Here is a 22,692-nt window from a genome sequence, read left to right as displayed (position 1 = left end):
TGAGAAGGTGGAGCTAGAAACTCTAGACCTCAGGGGGTTAAGCGATTTCCATTCATATTTCATCAATCTAGCCTCCCGTTACCACTGGAACTCTCCCTGAGCTTCATTGGGAAAATACCGCCCCCTATCGTCTCTCCCTGTGGTACTGCACCCCATTGGATTAGGCTGAATGAAAAGTATGCGGGAAAAAAAATCCTGCTTCCTCATTTTACTTCTCAGACAAGTCACCCGAGATGATCGGATTCATTCTGGACCATCAGAACAGCGTGGAATCGGTGTTTCGACCACCCAGCATTGGATCAATAAACGCGATCGAAATTTGGAATGGCGATCAGGAATTGGAATAATCTTTTTGGAGAACATCTGATCTGAGGTAAGGAATCTATTTTACCAGTCTTAGGATAATCAGAGCTTTTTTCACAGAGATATCAACATGGGCCCTGTGTGTGTGTGTGTGTGTGTGTGTGTGTGTGTGTGTGTGTGTGTGTGTGTGTGTGTGTGTGTGTGTGTGTGTGTGTGTGTGTGTGTGTGTGTGTGTGTGTGTGTGTGTGCGTGCGATCAGGAAATAAGAGATTCGATTTTTCAGCCCGCTTCTATAGCGTGCATAAGTACACATTTACTATCGATAATCTAGCGTTTATTTGAAAACAATTCATAAATAGGCCGAAAAATTACAATGTGTTTTGTGTATTACAGTAAAGGGCGTTTATCACAGAATCTTCTGAAATCTTCTGGAAGTTTCAAGAAACTAGCGTTTTTCAAAATGGTATAAAACGGAAATGAACCGATTAAAAAACAATCCGTTTCGACAATGTTGACTGCAAACAAGTCATTGATAAGCGACGGCCAGATTATCATTGAAGTGGGTAGTGGCACGCAACAAGGTTTTGAGACGGGGAGGCGTGGCATCCAAAGTGTTAATGTTCCACCCAAAACACCTTTACTGTTCCACCCAAAACACCTTACTGTTCCACCCAATACACCTTTACTGTTCCACCCAAAACACCTTACTGGTGTACGTCAGGCTGCCTAACCAGTATGCCTCTAGCCTCATCTAAACTAGAGAAACTACTGTGCTAAAATGGGTGCAGCACGGTACGCTACTGCAGAGGGAAAAAAACTTGTAAATCTGTACATTATTTCCTCACTCGTAATGTAAATAATGTGTTTTAGTACGCAGCAGTTTTCCACCTTCTCTCTACAGATTTTAACACGAGCCACGCTTGTCTCAATGTTCGTCTCGCCAGGTCATGTTTGCGTGTCGCAGGAAGAAACACAAAGTGCTGCTTGTGTGAAAAACACAAACTACTACAAAGCAACCAATGTCTCACAAACTACTACAAAGCAACTAGTGTCTCGCAATTAATGTCTCACAAACTACTACAAAGCAACCAATGTCTCACAAACTACTACAAAGCAACCAATGTCTCACAAACTAATACAAAGCAACTAGTGTCTCGCAATTAATGTCTCACAAACTACTACAAAGCAACCAATGTCTCACAAACTACTACAAAGCAACCAATGTCTCACAAACTACTACAATGCAACCAATGTTTCACAAACTACTACAAAGCAACCAATGTCTCACAAACTACTACAAACCAACCAATGTCTCACAAACTACTACAATGCAACCAATGTCTCATAAACTACTACAAAGCAACCTTAAGACCCCTTCGCTCTGCATCTTCTAACTACACACCCTCAAGACCCCTACGCTCTGCATCTTCTAACTACACACCCTCAAGACCCCTCCGCTCTGCATCTTCTAACCACACACCAGTTTTCCACCTTCTCTCTACAGATTTTAACACGAGCCACGCTTGTCTCAATGTTCGTCTCGCCAGGTCATGGCACGCTTGTGAATGTTTGCGTGTCGCAGGAAGAAACACAAAGTGCTGCTTGTGTGAAAAACACAAACTACTACAAAGCAACCAATGTCTCACAAACTACTGCAAAGCAACCAATGTCTCACAAACTACTACAAAGCAACTAGTGTCTCGCAATTAATGTCTCACAAACTACTACAAAGCAACCAATGTCTCACAAACTACTACAACGCAACCAATGTCTCACAAACTAATACAAAGCAACTAGTGTCTCACAATTAATGTCTCACAAACTACTACAAAGCAACCAATGTCTCACAAACTACTACAAAGCAACCAATGTCTCACAAACTACTACAATGCAACCAATGTTTCACAAACTACTACAAAGCAACCAATGTCTCACAAACTACTACAAAGCAACCAATGTCTCACAAACTACTACAATGCAACCAATGTCTCATAAACTACTACAAAGCAATTAATGTCTCACAAACTACTACACAGCAACCAATGTCTCATAACCTACTACAAAGCAATTAATGTCTCACAAACTACTACAAAGCAACCAATGTCTCACAAACTACTACAAAGCAACTAGTGTCTCACAAACACAAGCATTGCATTGTGGGAGGCCATCAGCACTGATGGGTTCACTAGACTAAATCTGTACTTCCAAATAAATACAATCCTCAAATACTGTATTTGATATACTGTACACACCCAAAAAGAAACAAAAGTGGATAAAAGCGTTTTGGTAATTGTGTTAATTGTAGCTGCTTACCTGTAAAAAAATTATGATAAAGTGAGAACCTTTCTTTAATTACAAGTGTAGACGATTGCTTTCAAATCACTATGGCTCGGAGAGATGACCAACGAAGGACGAGCGAGTGGCCTGATTTGAAACCTCAGTCATGTGAGGTCAGGGAACACGGCTCATAACTCTGATGGAGTGGCGGATCAATCATCCATGCTCCCGGCAAGAGCAGCACACATATCCTGAGGTCTGACACGACATACAGTATCCTGAGGTCTGACACGGCATACAGTATCATACAGTTTCTTCCCCTTCGGATGTATATATTGTATATATATTGTTTGTTGTGTGTGTCATAAATGTCATGATGAATTGAAAATGGGGGACCCCGATGTAAACAAGATGAAAGTCTCTCTCTGGTCTGCATCCTCTTAGCAGTTTGTTTTGCATTGAGCCGTACCGTATTGTACCCATTCTGCAATCTGTTAATAAAGTTTTCAATCAATCAATCAATCAATCAGGTCTGACGCTACATATTGTCCTGAGTTCTAAAACACCACATATCCTGATGTCTGACACTAACACACAACATGCACCACCTGAGGTCACTAGTTGGTTTAGGATCAGCTGAGCAGAGCAAGGTGACTCACCAGAGTGTTTGCTGCTATGAACCCATGAGCTGATTTGTCTGAAACAGAGAGGAGATGTGTTCTTAGAGCAGCAATGTGGGGGGAAACTTTTTTTTTTATGATGATATGATTATGAAAAACAGGTCGATTTAAGAACTTAAAGCTGCAGTAGGCAACGGCGGAGAAAATAGCAAAAGTGAGTTTACCTGTTCATGTTTAAACTCATCTCTTGTGGTGCTGTAGCTAACATGCTACAGGTGCTGTAGCATTATGATATCATGCTAATGCTCGTGACTAGCATGTGGATGTTTAGCCTAATTAATGTATATTACTGTCATGTTTGTCTTACTGTATATGTTCTATTTACTTTAGAATGGACAACAATATTCACTGCTTAAAGAGTTATGTGACAACTTGTGAACGTGTTCTAATCAGACGTACTGTAGTGACCACACTGGTCACAGATCAGCACCTGAGATTCAGCATGTTGGTTCTTCACCATAAGGAAGCTGAAACCTGCACCTGGATCAGTAGCCTCTAGGGCTGTTTCCCCGAAGCCTGTTTTTGAACCTTCGTTTTTAATAATAATTAAAAAATAATTCAATTCTTTTAATATAAATATCCTCAAACTAAATCCTCAATTTGAATAAAGTCATTAATCTGATTAGATGAGTATTTTTTTTTTATTAAATCAACTTTCTTTAATGAATATAACTCATCAGTTTTAATACTATAATATTAGTGTAGCCTAATCTTTATCTGCAACTGTGAAGAAAAACCCCATTGGTTTAAACAGGATGAATAGACACATAAAAAAAATTATAAAATAAAATAAAAATTCGAATGTTGATTTAGAATTCGAATGCCAACGTAACAAACGAAGGTCCGAACATTCGAACGTTGGGGCTCAGCCCTACGCATCATGCTGCACCTGGATCAGTAGCCTCTATGCTGCACCTGGATCAGTAGCCTCTACGCTGCACCTGGATCAGTAGCCTCTACGCTGCACCTGGATCAGTAGCCTCTACGCTGCACCTGGATCAGTAGCCTCTATGCTGCACCTGGATCAGTAGCCTCCTGTTGTGATTCTGCATGAAGGACACCTGTAAGGTCTCTCTCTAGTGTTGTGATTCTGCATGAAGGACACCTGTAAGGTCTCTCTCTAGTGTTGTGATTCTGCATGAAGGACACCTGTAACATATCTCTAGTGTTTAGGGCTGAGCCCAAACGTTCGAACATTTGGACCTTCATTCATTATGTTGGCATTCGAATTCTAACTTTCAACATTTGAATTTTTTATTATTATTTATTATATATTTTTTTATGTGTCTATTCATTCTGTTTAAACCAATGGGGTTTTTCTTCACAGTTGCAGATAACGATTAGGCTACACTAATATTATAGTATTAAAACTGATGAGTTATATTCATTAAAGAAAGTTGATTTAATAAAGAAAAAATACTAATTTAATCAGATGAATGACTTTATTCAAATTGAGGATTTAGTTTGAGGATATTTATAAAAAATAAAATAGATTTTTTTTTATTATTATTAAAAACGAAGGTTCGAACGTTCGAAAAACCCTGACGAAGTTCGAAGCCCAAAAACAGGCTTCGGGGAAACAGCTCTACTAGTGTTGTGACTCAGACACCTGCAACGTCTCTCTCTAGCGTTGTGACTCGGACGGCTGTACCTCCTGAAGTGAAGCTCATGTACTTCTGGTTGTTGACGGTCGTCTCCTTGGAGTCGTAGAACTTCAGGACGTCCAGGACGGCCTGAGGATTCTTCTTCTGCTCCAGCTTAGTGATGTTGGAGGTCTGGAGGAGGCGAGCCCACTGCTCCGGGATGCCCTGTGGAGAGGGGGAGAGAGAGAGAGAGAGAGAGAGAGAGAGAGAGAGAGGGGGGAGAGAGATTAATTAATTAATTAATACCCTAGTTACAGTACAGCAACCAAATGAAACTGTATCAAGTCAACTGACAATGTGAATAGTATGAAAAAAATGTAAGATTTTTCAAAAAATAAAACAAATCTCCTGCTAAATAAGCTGTGACCTGTTTTGACCTGCACCTCAAAGAATCGGAACCGAGAATAGTTTAGAACAGGAATCGAAACGGAGAATCGGAACCGGAACCGGAATCGTTCAAATCCAAACGATGCCCAACCCTAATCATCACCTTAAACTTCTATGCCCCGAGGGAGTTTCGAACCCGTGGTCTCCCACACCACGGGCAACAGCACAGACCGCTATACCAAGAAGTGAATTCACTGCTTTGCAACGTGTCTATGTGTCTTTTAAGGGTGAGAGTGAGTTTAACCCATAGCACCGCTACTCGCCCCAGCCACTTCACAACATCTGAAGTCCCCCGTGACTGCGCTTCGCGGTACCATCCGTTACAGATAGATAGATGGATCCTCACCGTGAATTCTCCTGTTACAGCATCAAAGCCAACATGGATGGTGTGCTCAAAGTCAGAGGGTAGAGAGATCTCAGGACGCTCCTTCTCTTTCTTCTTGTTGGCTACGGGAGGGGGGTAGGAACAAAACAAGGACAATATATGAATGTAAAATACTTTTGTGTTTAAAACTGTGAGGGGTCAACAGCTGGGAATGTTAAAACATTCGTTTTGGGGGGGGGGGGGGGGGGTTTAGTAACTTATTATAGAGTGAGTGTCTCCAGACGTCTCTCAAGACCAAACCATACCTCTCTCAGAAGGATCTGGAGAGGGTGATCCATGCCTTTATCTTGACCCGGCTGGATTACTGCAATGCGTTGTATGTTGGCATTGACCAGTCGCTGCAGGCTTAAAACTAGGGGAGATAGAGCCTTCGCTGCTGGAACAGCCTCCCACATAAGATCTGCCTTAGAGGCTTTTAAATCATTGCTCAAAACGCACCTCTTTCCCCTGGCCTTTGACCAGAGTTAGCCTGCCACTTGTATACGACGTCCGCTATTACTCTGGACTTTTTATCTCATTTTCTTGTGTGTAAATGTACAATACCTTTTTATGTCATTTTCTTTACTTGTTTCTGTATGTGTTTTTATCGTGTGAAGCATTTTTTTTGACTTGGCTTTTAGTTTGTAAATGTGCTATACAAATAAAGCTGACTTGACGTGACTACCCTCTTGGAGTCTGAGCTGTGGCCAGCAGTAACAACCCCCCCCCCCCCCCTATACCCACTGAAATCCAACCCACACATCAAACCAAACAAAAACATTTAAAGGGGAACTATCTTATAAATGGCCTTTTTGAGTGTTTAGCATTGTTTCCTAGCTATGTGAACTTATATTAATATGATCTATGTCTCAAAATTCTCATATTGGCGCATTCTTCCAATTCTCCTCTCACAATATTCACCCTCACTGAACTGAGTCATTTGAAAATGTGCCCTATATGTGATGTCAGAGAGACACCGCTGCATGTTAATGTTCAGGCGGGGCCGGCCCGGCGCAGTGGTTTAGGAGCCCAGGCTCAAAACAGCTCGAGATCTTGAGGTAGAAAAATGCTGTTTTTGAGGACTTGATTAGAAATACAAAACAATGAATAAAAAAAATATATATATTACAGAGGTGTTCCATAGACTCACAGGAATTGTGTAAAAGTGCCCAAATAGTGAAAGAAATAGTAAAATAGTTCCCCTTTAAACAAAGTGCAGTACCAAGTGGGCCTCTTTTGTCTAGAGGTCGCAGTTCTACCTTTAAGCAAGGGATTCTACCTAAGGGATTCTATCTTTACGCAACTGCAATGGAAAAGGAATTGTCCAATGCTGTGGTTCTAATATCTGGAATGAACAGGTGTGTCACTAATGTGTAGATCAATAATGTTATAGTGTGCATGTTTGAGAAACTACCTTTATATATATAGAGAGAGAAAGATCCTCTGTATGATCATCAACCACAGACTCATACATTTCCTCACAAACAACAATGCCCTGAGCAAATCACAGATTGGCTTCCTACCAAAACACCGCACCACAGACCACATTCTCACCCTCAGCACCCTAATCGACAACCAAATACATAAAAACTAAAGCAAATTATACTCCTGTTTCGTTGACTTCCAAAAAAGCATTATACTCAATTTGGCACAAGGGTCTGTTGTACAAGCTATTAGATAGTGGCATTGGTGGCAAAACCTACAACATCATAAAGTCAATGTGTACACCAACAACACAATGTGCTGTGAGGATTGAGGAAAAAAACAGACTTCTTTCCTCAAAGCTGTGTGGTTAGACAGGGGTGCAGTTTGAGTCCAACCCTCTTCAATACATCAATGAACTGGCAAAAACATTGGAACAAACTGCAGCACCTGGCATCCCCCTAGCTAACACAGAAGTCAAATGCCTACTGTTTGCAGATGACCTGGTGCTGCTGTCTCCAACAAAAGAAGGGCTACAGCAGCACCTTGATCTTCTGCACAAATTCTCCCAGACCTGGGCACTGACAGTAAATCTAACCAAAACTAAAGTTATGATATTCCAAAAAAGACCCAGCCTACAACAACACAAACACAAATTCCTCCTAGACACAAAGTTTGCCCTAGAACACACAAAAACGACACCCATCTCTCAGTGCTACAGGGAACTTCAACCAAGCTGTGAACGACCTGAGAGACAAAGCAAGAAGGGCTTTGTATGCTATCAAAAGGAACATCAAGCTAGACATTCCAATTCAAATCTGGCTCAAAATATTAGACTCCGTCATAGAACCCATTTCCCTGTATGGTTGCGAGGTCTGGGGGCGTGAATACTTTACCTAAGCCACTTGTCCTTCCGCGTTCGGTTTGCGCGATCTGATTGGCCACTGGCGTTTCTCTCAGCGCCCAATCGCGTTACTCCTAACAATCGCGCCTAGCTTTCAGTTCCACAGCCCAAGTCCTTCAGTCCGATCAATATAAATAACGTATTGTTTTCATCTCTCTATATTAACGATCGCGTTACTCCTAACAATCGCGCCTAGCTTTCAGTTCCACAGCCCAAGTCCTTCAGTCCGATCAATATAAATAACGTATTGTTTTCATCTCTCTATATTAACGATCACGTTACTCCTAACAATCGCGCCTAGCTTTCAGTTCCACAGCCCAAGTCCTTCAGTCCGACATCACATCAATATAAATAACGTATTGTTTTCATCTCTCTATATTAACGTAACTACTAGCTATTCATATCAATCGAAATAACGTATTGTATTGTTTTCATCTCTCTATATTAACGCTCTGTTTACGTTGGGTGGACGAGCAGTGAGTTTTAATATTGAGCATGGCATAATTTATAACTAACTTATGCCGCATAAGTAGGTAATATGCTCTTGCGCGTGACGCGACTTTGGGCTTCATTATTCAGCCACAGGCAGGAGTTTTTAGACAGGCTGGTCATGCATAATCTCGCCCACCAGACTCTTCTACCGAATTGACTAGATTACACTTTCTGTAGGCCTAACACTCACCTACTCATTCTGTTGTGACACAACATGACATGTTAGGGTTGTCACCTTCCATGATCATGTTTGAACCAATGTGTAAAAAAAATCTGTTTTAGATTAGGCTGTAAAAATCTGTTCTATAGGCTATATTTAGTCTAGTTTATTAGACAAAGCATTTAAAAATACTTTGATGAGTCTACATCAATAGCATTAACCATACATTGTCAAGGTTGACAGAATAAAGTCTATATCAACTTATTGCGCAGTATATTGATGCGTATATTGATGCACGGCGGTAGCGAGTTAGTTGATAGTTAGTAGTATATTGATGCAGGTAGTTAGTATATTGATGCACGGCGGTAGCGAGTTAGTTGATAGTTAGTAGTATATTGATGCAGGTAGTTAGTATATTGATGCACGGCGGTAGCGAGTTAGTTGATAGTTAGTAGTATATTGATGCAGGTAGGTAGCGCATGCAGGTAGGTAGCTGATGCGACGGACTTCTGGAGCTGAAAGTTCTGAAAGTTAGGCCGCGATTGGGCGCTGAGAGGAACATCAGTGGCCAATCAGATCGCGCAAACCGAACGCGGAAGGACAAGTGGCTTAGGGAAAGTATTCACGCGGTCTGGGGCCCACTTGCAAACCAAGATTTCATAAAATGGGACAAACACCAAATAATGCATGCAGAGCAGAACTAGGAAGATACCCACTAATTATCAAAATCCCAAAAATTGCATTTAAATTCTATAATGACCTCAAAGAAAGCGACCCAGACACACTCCATAACAAAGCCCTCACCTACAGAGAGACCCTTGATAGATGCCCACTCAGCCAGATGGTTCTGGGACTCTGCTCACAAACACAAACAAAGCCACCAGACAGAAACCACACTGGACTAAACCAAATTATAAGAAAACAAAAAGAAAACTATCTGACACATTGGCCCTAAACAGAGAGTACACAGTGGCAGAATACCTGAGCACCGTGACTGATCCAAAACTAAGGAGATCCTTGACTAGGTACAGACTCAGCGAGCACAGCCTAGCCATCGAGAAAGGCCGCCATAGGCAGACCTGGCTCCCAAGAGAAGACAGACTGTGCACCCAATGCACACAAGAAGAGGTGGAAACCGAGCTACACTTCTTAACAACCTGCCCACTATACCAAGACATCAGAGACATATACTTCAACCTGCCCAAGACATCAGAGACATATACTTCCCACAAATTGCAAACACCCAAAGAGACTTTGAAAACATGGAAAATAACTCAAAACTCCCATACCTACTTGGAGAAATACAACAATGTGCAAACACAGCAGCAAGATTTGTGAGCTGCTGTGACAAGAAAAGGACATCCAACGGAATACAACCACCATAAAGACTGTCAATCACACAAAAAATTCCTTCCGTACTGTACTGATTTCTTCTGATTTCTCTGTTTGTTTGTTTTGTTTGGCTTTGGCAATGTAAACGTATGTTTCCCATGTCAATAAAGTCCATTTGAATTGAATTGAGAGAGAGAGAGAGAGAGAGAGAGAGAGAGAGAGAGAGAGAGAGAGAGAGAGAGAGACAGAGACAGAGACAGAGACAGAGACAGAGACAGAGACAGACAGAGAGAGAGAGAGAGAGAGAGAGAGAGAGAGAGAGAGAGAGAGAGAGAGAGAGAGAGAGAGAATGTGTTGACTGTATGCTTTACTATATCATTTAACAGGGTTATGTTTGGGACCTGGGACACTCGTTAGGGTTGAACAGGGTTGTTTTTGGGACACTCGTTAGGGTTTAACAGGGTTGTGTTTGGGACCTGGGACACTCGTTAGGGTTTAACAGGGTTGTGTTTGGGACACTCGTTAGGGTTTAACAGGGTTGTGTTTGGGACACTCGTTAGGGTTTAACGGGGTTGTGTTTGGGACCTGGGACACTCGTTAGGGTTGAACAGGGTTGTGTTTGGGACACTCGTTAGGGTTTAACAGGGTTGTGTTTGGGACCTGGGACACTCGTTAGGGTTTAACAGGGTTGTGTTTGGGACACTCGTTAGGGTTTAACGGGGTTGTGTTTGGGACCTGGGACACTCGTTAGGGTTTAACAGGGTTGTGTTTGGGACACTCGTTAGGGTTTAACAGGGTTGTGTTTGGGACACTCGTTAGGGTTTAACAGGGTTGTGTTTGGGACACTCGTTAGGGTTGAACAGGGTTGTGTTTGGGACACTCGTTAGGGTTTAACAGGGTTGTGTTTGGGACCTGGGACACTCGTTAGGGTTTAACAGGGTTGTGTTTGGGACACTCGTTAGGGTTTAACAGGGTTGTGTTTGGGACCTGGGACACTCGTTAGGGTTTAACAGGGTTGCGTTTGGGACACTCGTTAGGGTTTAACAGGGTTGTGTTTGGGACCTGGGACACTCGTTAGGGTTTAACAGGGTTGTGTTTGGGACACTCGTTAGGGTTTAACGGGGTTGTCTCACTCTTGTCTCCGCCGGGGAAGATGGATCGCAGGCGGACCTTCTTGTTCTTCTCCTCGGGAGCCATGGGCAGCGGTTTGGTGGCGTGGTTCACAGAAGAAGAGTCTCTGGAGCTGCTGTTCATTCTCAGGGGCGGCGCGGGCGGTTTCTCCTCGACGTCCACACTGTCAGACATCTTTAGTAGCACTCACCCTGACCTGAGAGTGAGAGAGAGAGAGAGGGAGAGGGAGAGAGAGAGAGGACAGAGAGAGAGAGAGAGAGGTAGACAGACAGAGAGAGAGAAATACAGAGATACAGACAGAGAGAGAGCTTACATTATTAATATCACCTTGTTATTTATGTACCACTTTGTTGTGACCTCAGTCCGCTCAGAATTGCACGTCTGTGTGGAAAAAAGCCTTCAAATTAGCGACTGCAAAATTGCCAACAAGACAGATGACAGCGATTAAGCAGATGAGTATCAGACATCTTTACTAACACAGTGTCCTCAGGGCGAGAGACCCAGACAAGTGTGACAAGAGCAGCGTTACCGTGCTAATGGTAGAGAGGAGAGAGACAGAGCAAGGAGAGAGAAAGCAGACAGAGAGAGAGACATGGAGAGATAGAGAGCAGAGAAAGAGAGCAGAGAGGGACAGAGAGAGACACACACAGAGAGAGAGAGAGAGAGAGAGAGAGAGAGAGAGAGAGAGAGAAGAGAGAGAGAGAGAGAGAGAGAGAGAGAGAGAGAGAGAGAGAGGAGAGAGAGAGAGAGGAGAGAGAGAGAGAGAGAGAGAGAGAGAGAGGAGAGAGAGAGAGAGAGAGAGAGAGAGAGAGAGAGAGAGGGGCAGAGAGAGAGAGATACACAGAGAGAGAGAGAGAGAGAGAGAGAGAGAGAGAGAGAGAGAGAGAGAGAGAGGAGAGAGAGACAGAGAGAGGAGAGAGATAGAGCAGAGAGAGATAAGAGAGAGAGGAGAGAGACAGGGAGAAAGAGAGAGAGCACGAGAGAGAGACAGAGAGACAGAGAGAAGAGAGAGAGCGCGAGAGAGAGAGCAGAGAGAGAGAGAGAGAGAAAGACAGGACCAAGCAAACAGCAGCACGTAGACTGTCCTTACTGATACAGGACCACAGTCACTCCAATTCAAATAAATAGTTAGACCACAGATGAATAAAAAAGAAAATCAGTAAAACAGTTAGACATCAAATAAAATTAGGCAACAATAAACACATAATAAAAACAATAAAATGCCAGAAAAGTACACAGTGTGCCAGAGAGGTTTCAGAGCGTGGCCCTGAACTGACCACAGGTCAGCAAAGAATCGATTTTCAGCTCGTGCTGAAGATCAGTCCAAGAAGTTGGTGCAGTAAAATAAACGGCTGACTTTGCACGTCGACTCTGCTCTGGGGGACTTTAACCCTTTCACTGCCGCACTACAAAATGGTTAACCCGTTCACTGTGACAATACAGAAGGTTAACCCTTTCACTGCCAACCGACAAAAGGGTTAACCCTTACCGTCTGTAGTGTGATACATAGTAAAGGGTTTAACCTTCTGTAGTGCGGTAGTGAAAGGGTTAAAGACAAGCCAGTTGTTTGTTTGGTCAGTGGTTTGTTTGGCCAGTGGTTTGTTTGGTCAGTGGTTTGTTTGGTCAGTGGTTTGTTTGGTCAGTGGTTTGTTTGGCCAGTGGTTTGTTTGGTCAGTGGTTTGTTTGGTCAGTGGTTTGTTTGGTCAGTGGTTTGTTTGGCCAGTGGTTTGTTTGGTCAGTGGTTTGTTTGGTCAGTGGTTTGTTTGGTCAGTGGTTTGTTTGGCCAGTGGTTTGTTTGGTCAGTGGTTTGTTTGGTCAGTGGTTTGTTTGGTCAGTGGTTTGTTTGGTCAGTGGTTTGTTTGGTCAGTGGTTTGTTTGGTCAGTGGTTTGTTTGGTCAGTGGTTTGTTTGGTCAGTGGTTTGTTTGGTCAGTCGTTTGTTTGGTCAGTGGTTTGTTTGGTCAGTGGTTTGTTTGGCCAGTCGTTTGTTTGGTCAGTTGTTTGTTTGGTCAGTGGTTTGTTGGTCAGTGGTTTGTTTGGTCAGTGGTTTGTTTGGTCAGTGGTTTGTTTGGCCAGTCGTTTGTTTGGTCAGTTGTTTGTTTGGTCAGTGGTTTGTTTGGTCAGTGGTTTGGGCTCCAAAGTAAAAAAGAAAAGGAAGTTTGTTGCAATAAGGAGGTAACTTTCCAATAATGCCTTATAAACAAATATCAATGATCATTACACCTCTCTGCCAGAGAAGAACCAGCCATCATAGAGACAGTGGTGACATCACCTCATCATAAAGACACAGAGTATCACCTCATCAAAAAAAGCTTCTAAGCCTCCTCAGCTCTCTGTGTATAAAGCAGCTTCTATGCCTCCTCAGCTCTGAGTGTAAAGCAGCTTCAAAGCCTCCTCAGCTCTGAGCAGTGGTGCAATGGTGGTCCCACGCGGTATGTATAGTAACATGTACGGTAACATGTATGCGCATGCGCGCGGGAGCGTACAGGCAGTTCTGATATTACGACTGCACCCCTGGCTCTGAGTGTAAAGCAGCTTCTAAGCCTCCTCAGCTCTGAGTGTAAAGCAGCTTCTAAGCCTCCTCAGCTCTAAGCCTCCTCAGCTGTGTAAAGTAGCGCTGTGACACAAAAATGACATTTGAATATTCCTTCTAAAAAAAGGATGATATTCGATGATTTTTGTTTTATGTTTATTTCCGTTATTGTTGTTGTTGTTACTATGTCCTGTGAAGTCTGTTTATTGTTGTTATTACTGTATTGTGTAAAAAATAAAAATACAAAAACAAAACTATCCAAAAAAATAATAATTAACACAATTCACACAATTCGAATATACATTTTTACAATCGAGTGTATGTTTATATATAGAATATTCGTTGACAGCCCTAGTGTAAAGCGATGCTACAAGCAGCTTCACAGCCTCCTCAGCTCTCTGTGTGTAAAGCGATGCTACATATCGGACCGTGAGAGGGTTGACCTACTAATGACATCACACATGCAGCTCAGTCGCTCTCCTGTCCTCGGCTTCTCCACTGCCTCGCTCGCCCTCGGGGCTGAACCCGTCATGTGAGGCGCGGGAGGAACGGGGCCATCATCCCGGCAGCAGAGAGAGACCTACATTAGTGAACAAAGGCCACGCTTAGGGAAGCACCGTGACCGTCCCACCAATATGCACCTCCACCTCCTCCCTGCCTCCCTCAGCCTGCACCTCCACCTCCCCCCTGCCTCCCTCAGCCTGCACCTCCACCTCCTCCCTGCCTCCCTCAGCCTGCACCTCCACCTCCTCCCTGCCTCCCTCAGCCTGCACCTCCACCACCTCCCTGCCTCCCTCAGCCTGCACCTCCACCACCTCCCTGCCTCCCTCAGCCTGCACCTCCCCCTCCTCCCTGCCTCCCTCAGCCTGCACCTCCCCCTCCTCCCTGCCTCCCTCAGCCTGCACCTCCACCTCCTCCCTGCCTCCCTCAGCCTGCACCTCCCCCTCCTCCCTGCCTCCCTCAGCCTGCACCTCCCCCTCCTCCCTGCCTCCCTCAGCCTGCACCTCCACCTCCTCCCTGCCTCCCTCACAGCCTGCACCTCCCCCTCCTCCCTGCCTCCCTCACAGCCTGCACCTCCACCTCCTCCCTGCCTCCCTCAGCCTGCACCTCCACCTCCTCCCTGCCTCCCTCAGCCTGCACCTCCCCCTCCTCCCTGCCTCCCTCAGCCTGCACCTCCACCTCCTCCCTGCCTCCCTCAGCCTGCACCTCCCCCTCCTCCCTGCCTCCCTCAGCCTGCACCTCCCCCTCCTCCCTGCCTCCCTCACAGCCTGCACCTCCACCTCCTCCCTGCCTCCCTCAGCCTGCACCTCCACCTCCTCCCTGCCTCCCTCAGCCTGCACCTCCACCTCCCCCCTGCCTCCCTCAGCCTGCACCTCCACCACCTCCCTGCCTCCCTCACAGCCTCACAGCCTGCCTCCCTCAGCCTGCACCTCCACCTCCTCCCTGCCTCCCTCAGCCTGCACCTCCACCTCCCCCTGCCTCCCTCAGCCTGCACCTCCACCTCCTCCCTGCCTCCCTCACAGCCTCACAGCCTGCCTCCCTCAGCCTGCACCTCCACCTCCTCCCTGCCTCCCTCAGCCTGCACCTCCACCTCCTCCCTGCCTCCCTCAGCCTGCACCTCCACCACCTCCCTGCCTCCCTCACAGCCTCACAGCCTGCCTCCCTCAGCCTGCACCTCCCCCTCCTCCCTGCCTCCCTCACAGCCTGCACTGTCCCACCACCATAAACCCTAACAAGTGTCCCAGGTCCCAAACACAACCCTGTTAAACCCTAACGAGTGTCCCGGGTCCCAAACACAACCCTGTTAAACCCTAACGAGTGTCCCGGGTACCAAACACAACCCTGTTAACCCCACGAGTGTCCCAAACACAACCCTGTTCAACCCTAACGAGTGTCCCAAACACAACCCTGTTAAACCATAACGAGTGTCCCAGGTCCCAAACACAACCCTGTTAAACCCTAACAAGTGTCCCAAACACAACCCTGTTAACCCCACGAGTGTCCCAAACACAACCCTGATCAACCCTAACGAGTGTCCCAAACACAACCTGATGATGTCTCTCTCTCTCTCTCTCCATCTATCTCTCTCTCGTCTTCAGTCTCTCTCTCTTCCATGAACTATTCATCCACATCCTCTCAAACATTAATGATGAATCTAAACGTCTCAAAGCAGGGAGGAGGGGGGGATGAGGGGGGGAGGAGGAGGGGGGTCTGATCAGCAGTCTAGGATGGCCCTGTAATGACTCCACACTGGGAGAAGGAGGGGGAGAGGAGAAGGAGGGGGAGGGGCAGGAGGAGGACAGGGGGAGGGGGGGGGCTCTCTCTCTCTGTGCCTCTGGGAAGGAGGCTGATTAGTTGTAACAGGCTGGACATCTAGAGGACAGTCAGGATGAGGGGAAAGACACCACTGGTGTAGGACATCAGACATATACGGTCTACAATACAAACATTGTTAAAACGGTCTGAAACGCTGGCGCCAGGGAGTAGAGATGGGAAAACAGCGTGGCAGTCAATGAGTTAATAATAAACACTGTTAGGACTATCTGACTCTTAATAATAAACACTGTTAGAACTATCTGACTCTTAATAATAAACACTGTTAGGACTGTCTGACTCTTAATAATAAACACTGTTAGGACTGTCTGACTCTTAATAATAAACACTGCATGGACTATCTGACTCTTAACACTTTGATTGCCAAAAACGCCTTAACACGTCATTCCCCGCCATGCTCATTATGCCAAAGACGCCGTACCACGTCATTGATATCAATATTTCAAAAATCTGTGATCGAAATCATATTTCTCCCCCGGAGACTTGAGATCTACTGTTGATCCCCTCTCAACTCTCCAACGGTTCAAGAGCGCCATCTGGTGGCGGATCGCCCAAACCGGAAACAGGAAACGGAAGCTGGTGCTCATTCCAATTCGGTCCGATCACTCGCTAATAGTCCCAGGACTCGAGCTAGACACAATGGATAGCAATCCGTTACCAATAACTCGATAAACAACATGATTTGGACGTATATACTATTATACAACCTGGAGATGGATCGCATATTTCTACATCCCATAATAGGAATATTTCTGCTCCACGCTCATCGCCCAACGCTACGAGGAAGCTACGGTGAGATTCAGCGTTTTTTTAACGTGTTCGATATAAACTGCTCTGATGATCATATCACCCACACTAGATGAATCATCTAACGTTGGCCACGGAATTATAAACGACCCCCCCCCCCATCCGGTCAACATCAGATAATAAGTAGTAACTTCTAGAAGCACGTCCATTTGAAATTTTGTATCTCGCGCAGATCGCTATCAAACTGTATTTGATCATCAATATAATGCATTTAGGGCTATAAATCACGTTCTGGAGAATGCTGCAGAAAACGATAAAAACATACTTATACTTTAGACCGTATTTTAGTATGAATATGTGAATGAAAAAGTATAACGTTGCTACACCCTGAACAATAGATACTTGACGTTGAATGGGCCATAGTAATGTCAATTTAGCAATACAATTTAAAATGTTATAGCCCTGCAAAGAAGGGGAACTTCTCCATAGACAAATAGAGCTGGCAGAGGATGGTATAATGATGTACATAAGCCTGGCAACCAAAGTGTTGTTAATAATAAACACTGTTAGGACTGTCTGACTCTTAATAATAAACACTGTTAGGACTATCTGACTCTTAATAATAAACACTGTTAGGACTGTCTGACTCTTAATAATAAACACTGCACGGACTCTGGTGTGTTACTACGGTTTGGACCATGTATACCATCATCACTATTACTACATGCTGCTATGACACCTGGGACACTCTGGTTCTCCATTGGTTTCTCAAACTATGGCTCAGAGACCTGTAGTGAGCCGCAGGCCTCTTCCAGCTGGTTCTGGCATGACAACAGCAGTGTGATGTGTTTGTGATGCGCTTCAAAGACCTTGGTTCCCATGACGACAGGTGCTGTCGCTCAACAGATGGGACGCTTCAGGATGTTAGAGATGGTGTCTGTATCAAAACAAGACCCTCACACGGTCTGCCAGACCATCCTGCAGACCATCACACACAGACCATCACACACAGACCATTAGGGGTGGACGTAGGGCTGGGCGATATGGCCTAAAAAGAAAATCTCAGATTATTATTTTTTTAAATCCGATTTCCGATTTTAATCGATTTTTTTCTCTTGAAAACTAGAAACGCCTAGGAAATCATTTAAATAACCTTTGTTTTATTTGACACAAATGATCAAACCAAGATGAATTTCCCTATTGGGATTGAAGTGCAAACCTAACTTTCACCAATCTTCACTTAAAAAAATAATAACAATAACAATATATATATATATATATATATATATATATATATATATATATATATATATATATATATATATATATATATATATATATATATATATATATATATATATATAAAAGGTTACTCTTGATCATACAAAGATGAATGTCCCTATTGGGATTAATAGTGCAATAATTGCTTTTTCACCAAACTTCACTTAAAACAAATAAAACGTGCCTCTTGATCATCAAACAAGAATGAATTGCCCTATTGGGATTAATAAAGTGCACATCTAACTTTCACCAAACATCACTTTTTGTAAAATAAAAGGTGAATCTAAAAAAGAAAAAGAAAAAAAAAAAAATTTTTGGTTTGAAAATCGATTTCTGGGTGGTCGCCAGATGATTTTTTATAATAAAAAATAATAATAAAAAAAATTAAAATAAAACATTTTATGCACTCAGGCCACTGAACTTAGAAGCAGGCCAGGCCAGTGTTTCTAGTTGCACCAGCGCAATAGTTAGATAACCTAGGTGGGGAACAACCAGGAGATCACTACAACTCACACAAGTTGGAGAACTATCTCTCTCTCTCTCTCTTGCTCTCACGCACACAAGCGAGCCGCATGTGATTGGTGGAGGCGGGACCCTTACAAAAAACTGCTAATCATTGACACATGCTAGCCTGTAATAATCCCCCCCAGAAAAATCTACTTTGCATTTGATATATTGCAAATATATGCCATCACACACACTGGCATTTAAAGGGTTAGAATTATAAAATGAATATGTGGTGTTATGATCAGGGCTGAAGTTGAATAAGATTGTATTTTTTATCAATTACAAAAAAACTGAAAATCCATAAAAATCTGTGTTGTTGCTAATCATACATATGCTAGCCTGTTTTTTGACAATAATTTGTGATGCCATCACAAACACTGGCATTTAAAGGGTACAAATAAAATAATTCCTGCACCAGAATGCAGGAAATTAAGTCTTTGTAACAAAAAATGCCCTGGTGGGGGACCCCCTGCTTAAAAAGTGGCCTGACTGGGGCTATATTTGCTTATTAGTGTGTGTGCGTTTGAACGTTTGCATGTTTCAACCATACATTTCCATTTATTAAAATTTCAAAATAAAATTATTATTATTATTTTTTCCATTTCTTTTTACCTCCTATAATAGTGGGGGTCGCGGCCCTCTGACACCGTTATTTGGGGGTCGCGGCCTGAAAAGTTTGGGAACCCCTGGACTAGAGCAGCTAGTCACAGCAGTTAGCAATGATGTTAGCGTTACTTGACGATTCACTCGACGTTTGCAGTGGTCGTTGCATAGTGTTTAATTGTACTGAGTTTTTCTCCACTTGCTCACGGACCTTGCCATATAGTTTGGGCATTTCAATTTGGCTAAGGAGGCTGAGAGGAGACTTGCTCTAGCGCAGCAACGGGCTAACGTTAGCCGCTAAGCTAACGTTCTAACGCGGCACCAGTTTCATTAGTGAGGAAAGGGGGGGGGGGGGGGGGGGGGTATATTGACGAGGCTTGACAACAGAGGTTCAAAGATAACTTCACATTTATTGGCTATTCGTTTCTTTATATTGCTTTATCCATCGGGCTGCTCTCGTTTCCAACTCTGTGTGTTGACAATGACATCCTGGTGTGACATCATCAACTACGGCAACTTAGGACGCTCAAACCTCAAACTCAAACCTATTACATCACGCTCTCTCTCTCTACATTGTCAAACCTCCTGTCCTGCACTGGACACTACTGTGAGAAAATAATAATCACACACAAAGGGATAATGGCTTATAGCAGACTTAATGATTTTAGAACATTTCAGATAATGAAATTAAATGTTTATATCATCAACTATCCAGTTAGTATTTATACTGTAACGTTTGGCTACTTTAAATCATTGAATGTAGAGAGAGAGCGAGAGAGAGCGAGAGAGAGAGAGAGAGGGCGGGCGAGAGAGCCAGCCCCCCCCCCCTCGGGTTTTGTTCTAGGTTTGCGTTTTGATCGTCTAAGCTGCCGTAGGTGATGATGTCACACTCGAATGTAAACAGGAAGAGTTTAACACACAGAGATGGAAACTGGATGATATAAAGAAACGAATAACCAATAAATATGAAGTTATGTTTAAACTTCTGTTGTCAAGCGTTGTCAATATAACGGTAACCCACCCCCTTTCCTCACGAATGGAACTAGTGTCGTGGAGTCCGCTTTGAGCGTTTTCCAGGGTTAGCAGCTAACGCTAGTAGCTTAGCCTAGTCATCATGGATAACTTGGTTAGCAGCTAACGTTAGCCCATTGCTTGCGTCAATTAAATTGCATGTCATTAAAAGGTCCGCGCTGGTCTGTCTAATGAAATTACAATTGCATGTAATTTAAGGTCCGCGCTGGTCATGTGTCTATAATGAAATGAGAGGACAGCTCTGCGCAAAAGCAAGTCTCATCTCAGCCACAACGTGACAACATATACTCGATGTTCACGATATAGTAATTTACTACATCTCATGTAGAACAAGCCGCGATACATCGAGTATACTCGATATATCGCCCAGCCCTATCCTGCAGTAGTTTTTATTTTCACTTTGTGCAGCTTGATTTTAATGTATTTCAAGAAAAAAGTGTTTTTTAGAGATGGAAGTAACTTGAGAAATGGTTTTGCATTTTTCTATTGCAGATTTGCGCAATAAATGTTCTTAAAATACCTATGTACTATGTGAAATATGGCCTAGTAATACACAAGTACAGTAATAGCTGCCAGTGTTTTACCCCTTCAGAAGCATTTATATAGACATTTTAAGATAAATGAATATACTGTGATATATACCGTTACCGTCTATGCTTCAAAATATACCGTGATATAAATTTTAGACCATACCGTCCAGCCCTACAGACCATCACACACAGACCATCACACAGACCATGGTACTCAGCTCGCTGGTGCTAGAGGGGGGTACTCAGCTGGTGCTAGAGGGGGTACTCAGCTGGTGCTAGAGGAGGGTACTCAGCTGGTGCTAGAGGGGGGTACTCAGCTGGTGCTAGAGGGGGGTACTCAGCTGGTGCTAGAGGGGGGTACTCAGCTGGTGCTAGAGGGGGTACTCAGCTGGTGCCAGGGTTTCCGTTAGAATTTTTTTTTGCAGGTCTGAGTGTCCGGTAGATTTCAATCTACCGGACAAATGGGATAAATTCCGGTCAGAGTTTATTGAGCTTAAAAACAATTGATAGGCCTATATAAAGAATGACATCCTCAAAGCATTTATAATATTTTAACTTAAAACTAGGCTACTTTTGCGTATATACGGTCATTAATATATTCCAAATAAAATAAGTCCCTCGAGACTTCGTGCTGCTGCCGACTTGAGGTGTCGGTGGGCAGTCTGCCCGACATTAATAAACAGCAGTCTGTTATAATCACATTTTTATGAGCTAACGAATTCCGTTATATTGGACATTTGTATTAATTATATCAAGCGAAGAACTGAGAAATTTGGCAGAGAGACGGCAACATTATCGTGAGTTTGCGTGATGTATATCTCCACCTCCCAACGACTTGGTCCTGGTCATAATGTCCGGTGAAAATAATTCCCTCTAAGCACAATTTGATTATTTGAATTGTATTAAAATAGGCTAAAATTAAATAGCCTATGCGATGAACGAAACAATCATTACATTTGTTTCATCGTTGCTTCACCAAGCAGGTCTGTCTAATAATGACAACGATGTGTCAGCGCAAGCTTGCTGCTGCTAGATTTGCGAGAAGCATGGAGCTGCAGACCCGCAGAGCAGCGGTGTTTTTTGGTCCGGTCTGGGGACCGCTCAGCAGCGCCCCCCACCCAACAGCTGAATTGCCAATTTGCCAATGGCTGAATTGGAGTACTGCACTGTGCCGGCAAAGCTGGCGGGTTCTGTGGGTCTGCAGCTCCATGCTTCTCGCAAATCTAGCAGCAGCAAGCTCGCGCTGACACAGCGTTGTCATTATTAGACCGGCTGCTTGGTGAAGCAACGATGAAACAAATGTAATGATTGTTTCGGTCATCGCATAGGCTATTTAATTTTAGCCTATTTTAATACAATTCAAATAATCAAATTGTGCTTAGAGGGAATTATTTTCACCGGACATTATGACCGGAGAGATTAAATATGTCGGACTTCAACAGATTTTGCCGGTCAAATACCGGTAATTACCGGCTAACGGAAACGCTGGCTGGTGCTAGAGGGGGGTACTCAGCTGGTGCTAGAGGTAATCAGGGGTTGAACGTCTGAGGGGGTACTCAGTGGGAGGCGCTCAGTCCTCCGCTCCGTCCAATGAAAGCGCTCAGTCCTCCGCTCCGTCCAATGAAAGCACGGCTGAGAAGCAACGTTCTGCCGCGCATCAAGTGAATTAGAGATATTTCCATTTTACACGTGGGGTTATTGAATTGGTTGAATTGAGTTGGTCTTCCGCGTGGTTTCCCCTCTCCATGGAAACAACAAGGGGCCCTCAGTGGAGACATCTGGACCCACAGGGCACATGGCACGCAAGAGGAAAACATCATTCTGCCTTCCTTTAATTTCTTCGGAATTAAAGGAAAAGACAGTTGTTCAGCTGTGATAGAGAGAGAGAGAGAGAGAGAGAGAGAGAGAGAGAGAGAGAGAGAGAGAGAGAGAGAGAGAGAGAGAGAGAGAGAGAGAGATAGAGATAGAGATAGAGATAGAGATAGAGATAGAGATAGAGAGATAGAGAGATAGAGAGATAGAGAGATAGAGA

The 22,692-nt window shown here is 43.9% G+C and overlaps 1 protein-coding gene across 1 annotated transcript in view; it reads right to left on the bottom strand.

Annotated features, from left to right (window-relative positions):
- LOC311233336 (serine/threonine-protein kinase PAK 3) overlaps nucleotides 1-22,692 on the bottom strand; it is a 123,771-nt gene that overhangs the window by 81,822 nt on the left and 19,257 nt on the right. Inside the window, exons 2-5 of the mRNA XM_084320299.1 lie at nucleotides 11,098-11,291; nucleotides 5,637-5,737; nucleotides 4,912-5,068; nucleotides 3,240-3,277 (exon numbers count right to left, since the gene is read on the bottom strand). Of these exons, the coding sequence (XP_084176425.1) occupies nucleotides 3,240-3,277; nucleotides 4,912-5,068; nucleotides 5,637-5,737; nucleotides 11,098-11,269 (468 nt within the window). The 5' untranslated portion in view covers nucleotides 11,270-11,291. The remainder of the gene's footprint in view (nucleotides 1-3,239; nucleotides 3,278-4,911; nucleotides 5,069-5,636; nucleotides 5,738-11,097; nucleotides 11,292-22,692) is intronic.

This window comes from Notolepis coatsorum, assembly GCF_963971535.1.
Source record: "Notolepis coatsorum genome assembly, chromosome: 8".
Classification (NCBI taxonomy): Eukaryota; Metazoa; Chordata; class Actinopteri; order Aulopiformes; family Paralepididae; genus Notolepis; species Notolepis coatsorum.
Note: the sequence above shows the minus strand (reverse complement) of the source record. Positions and strands in the feature narration are given on the sequence as shown.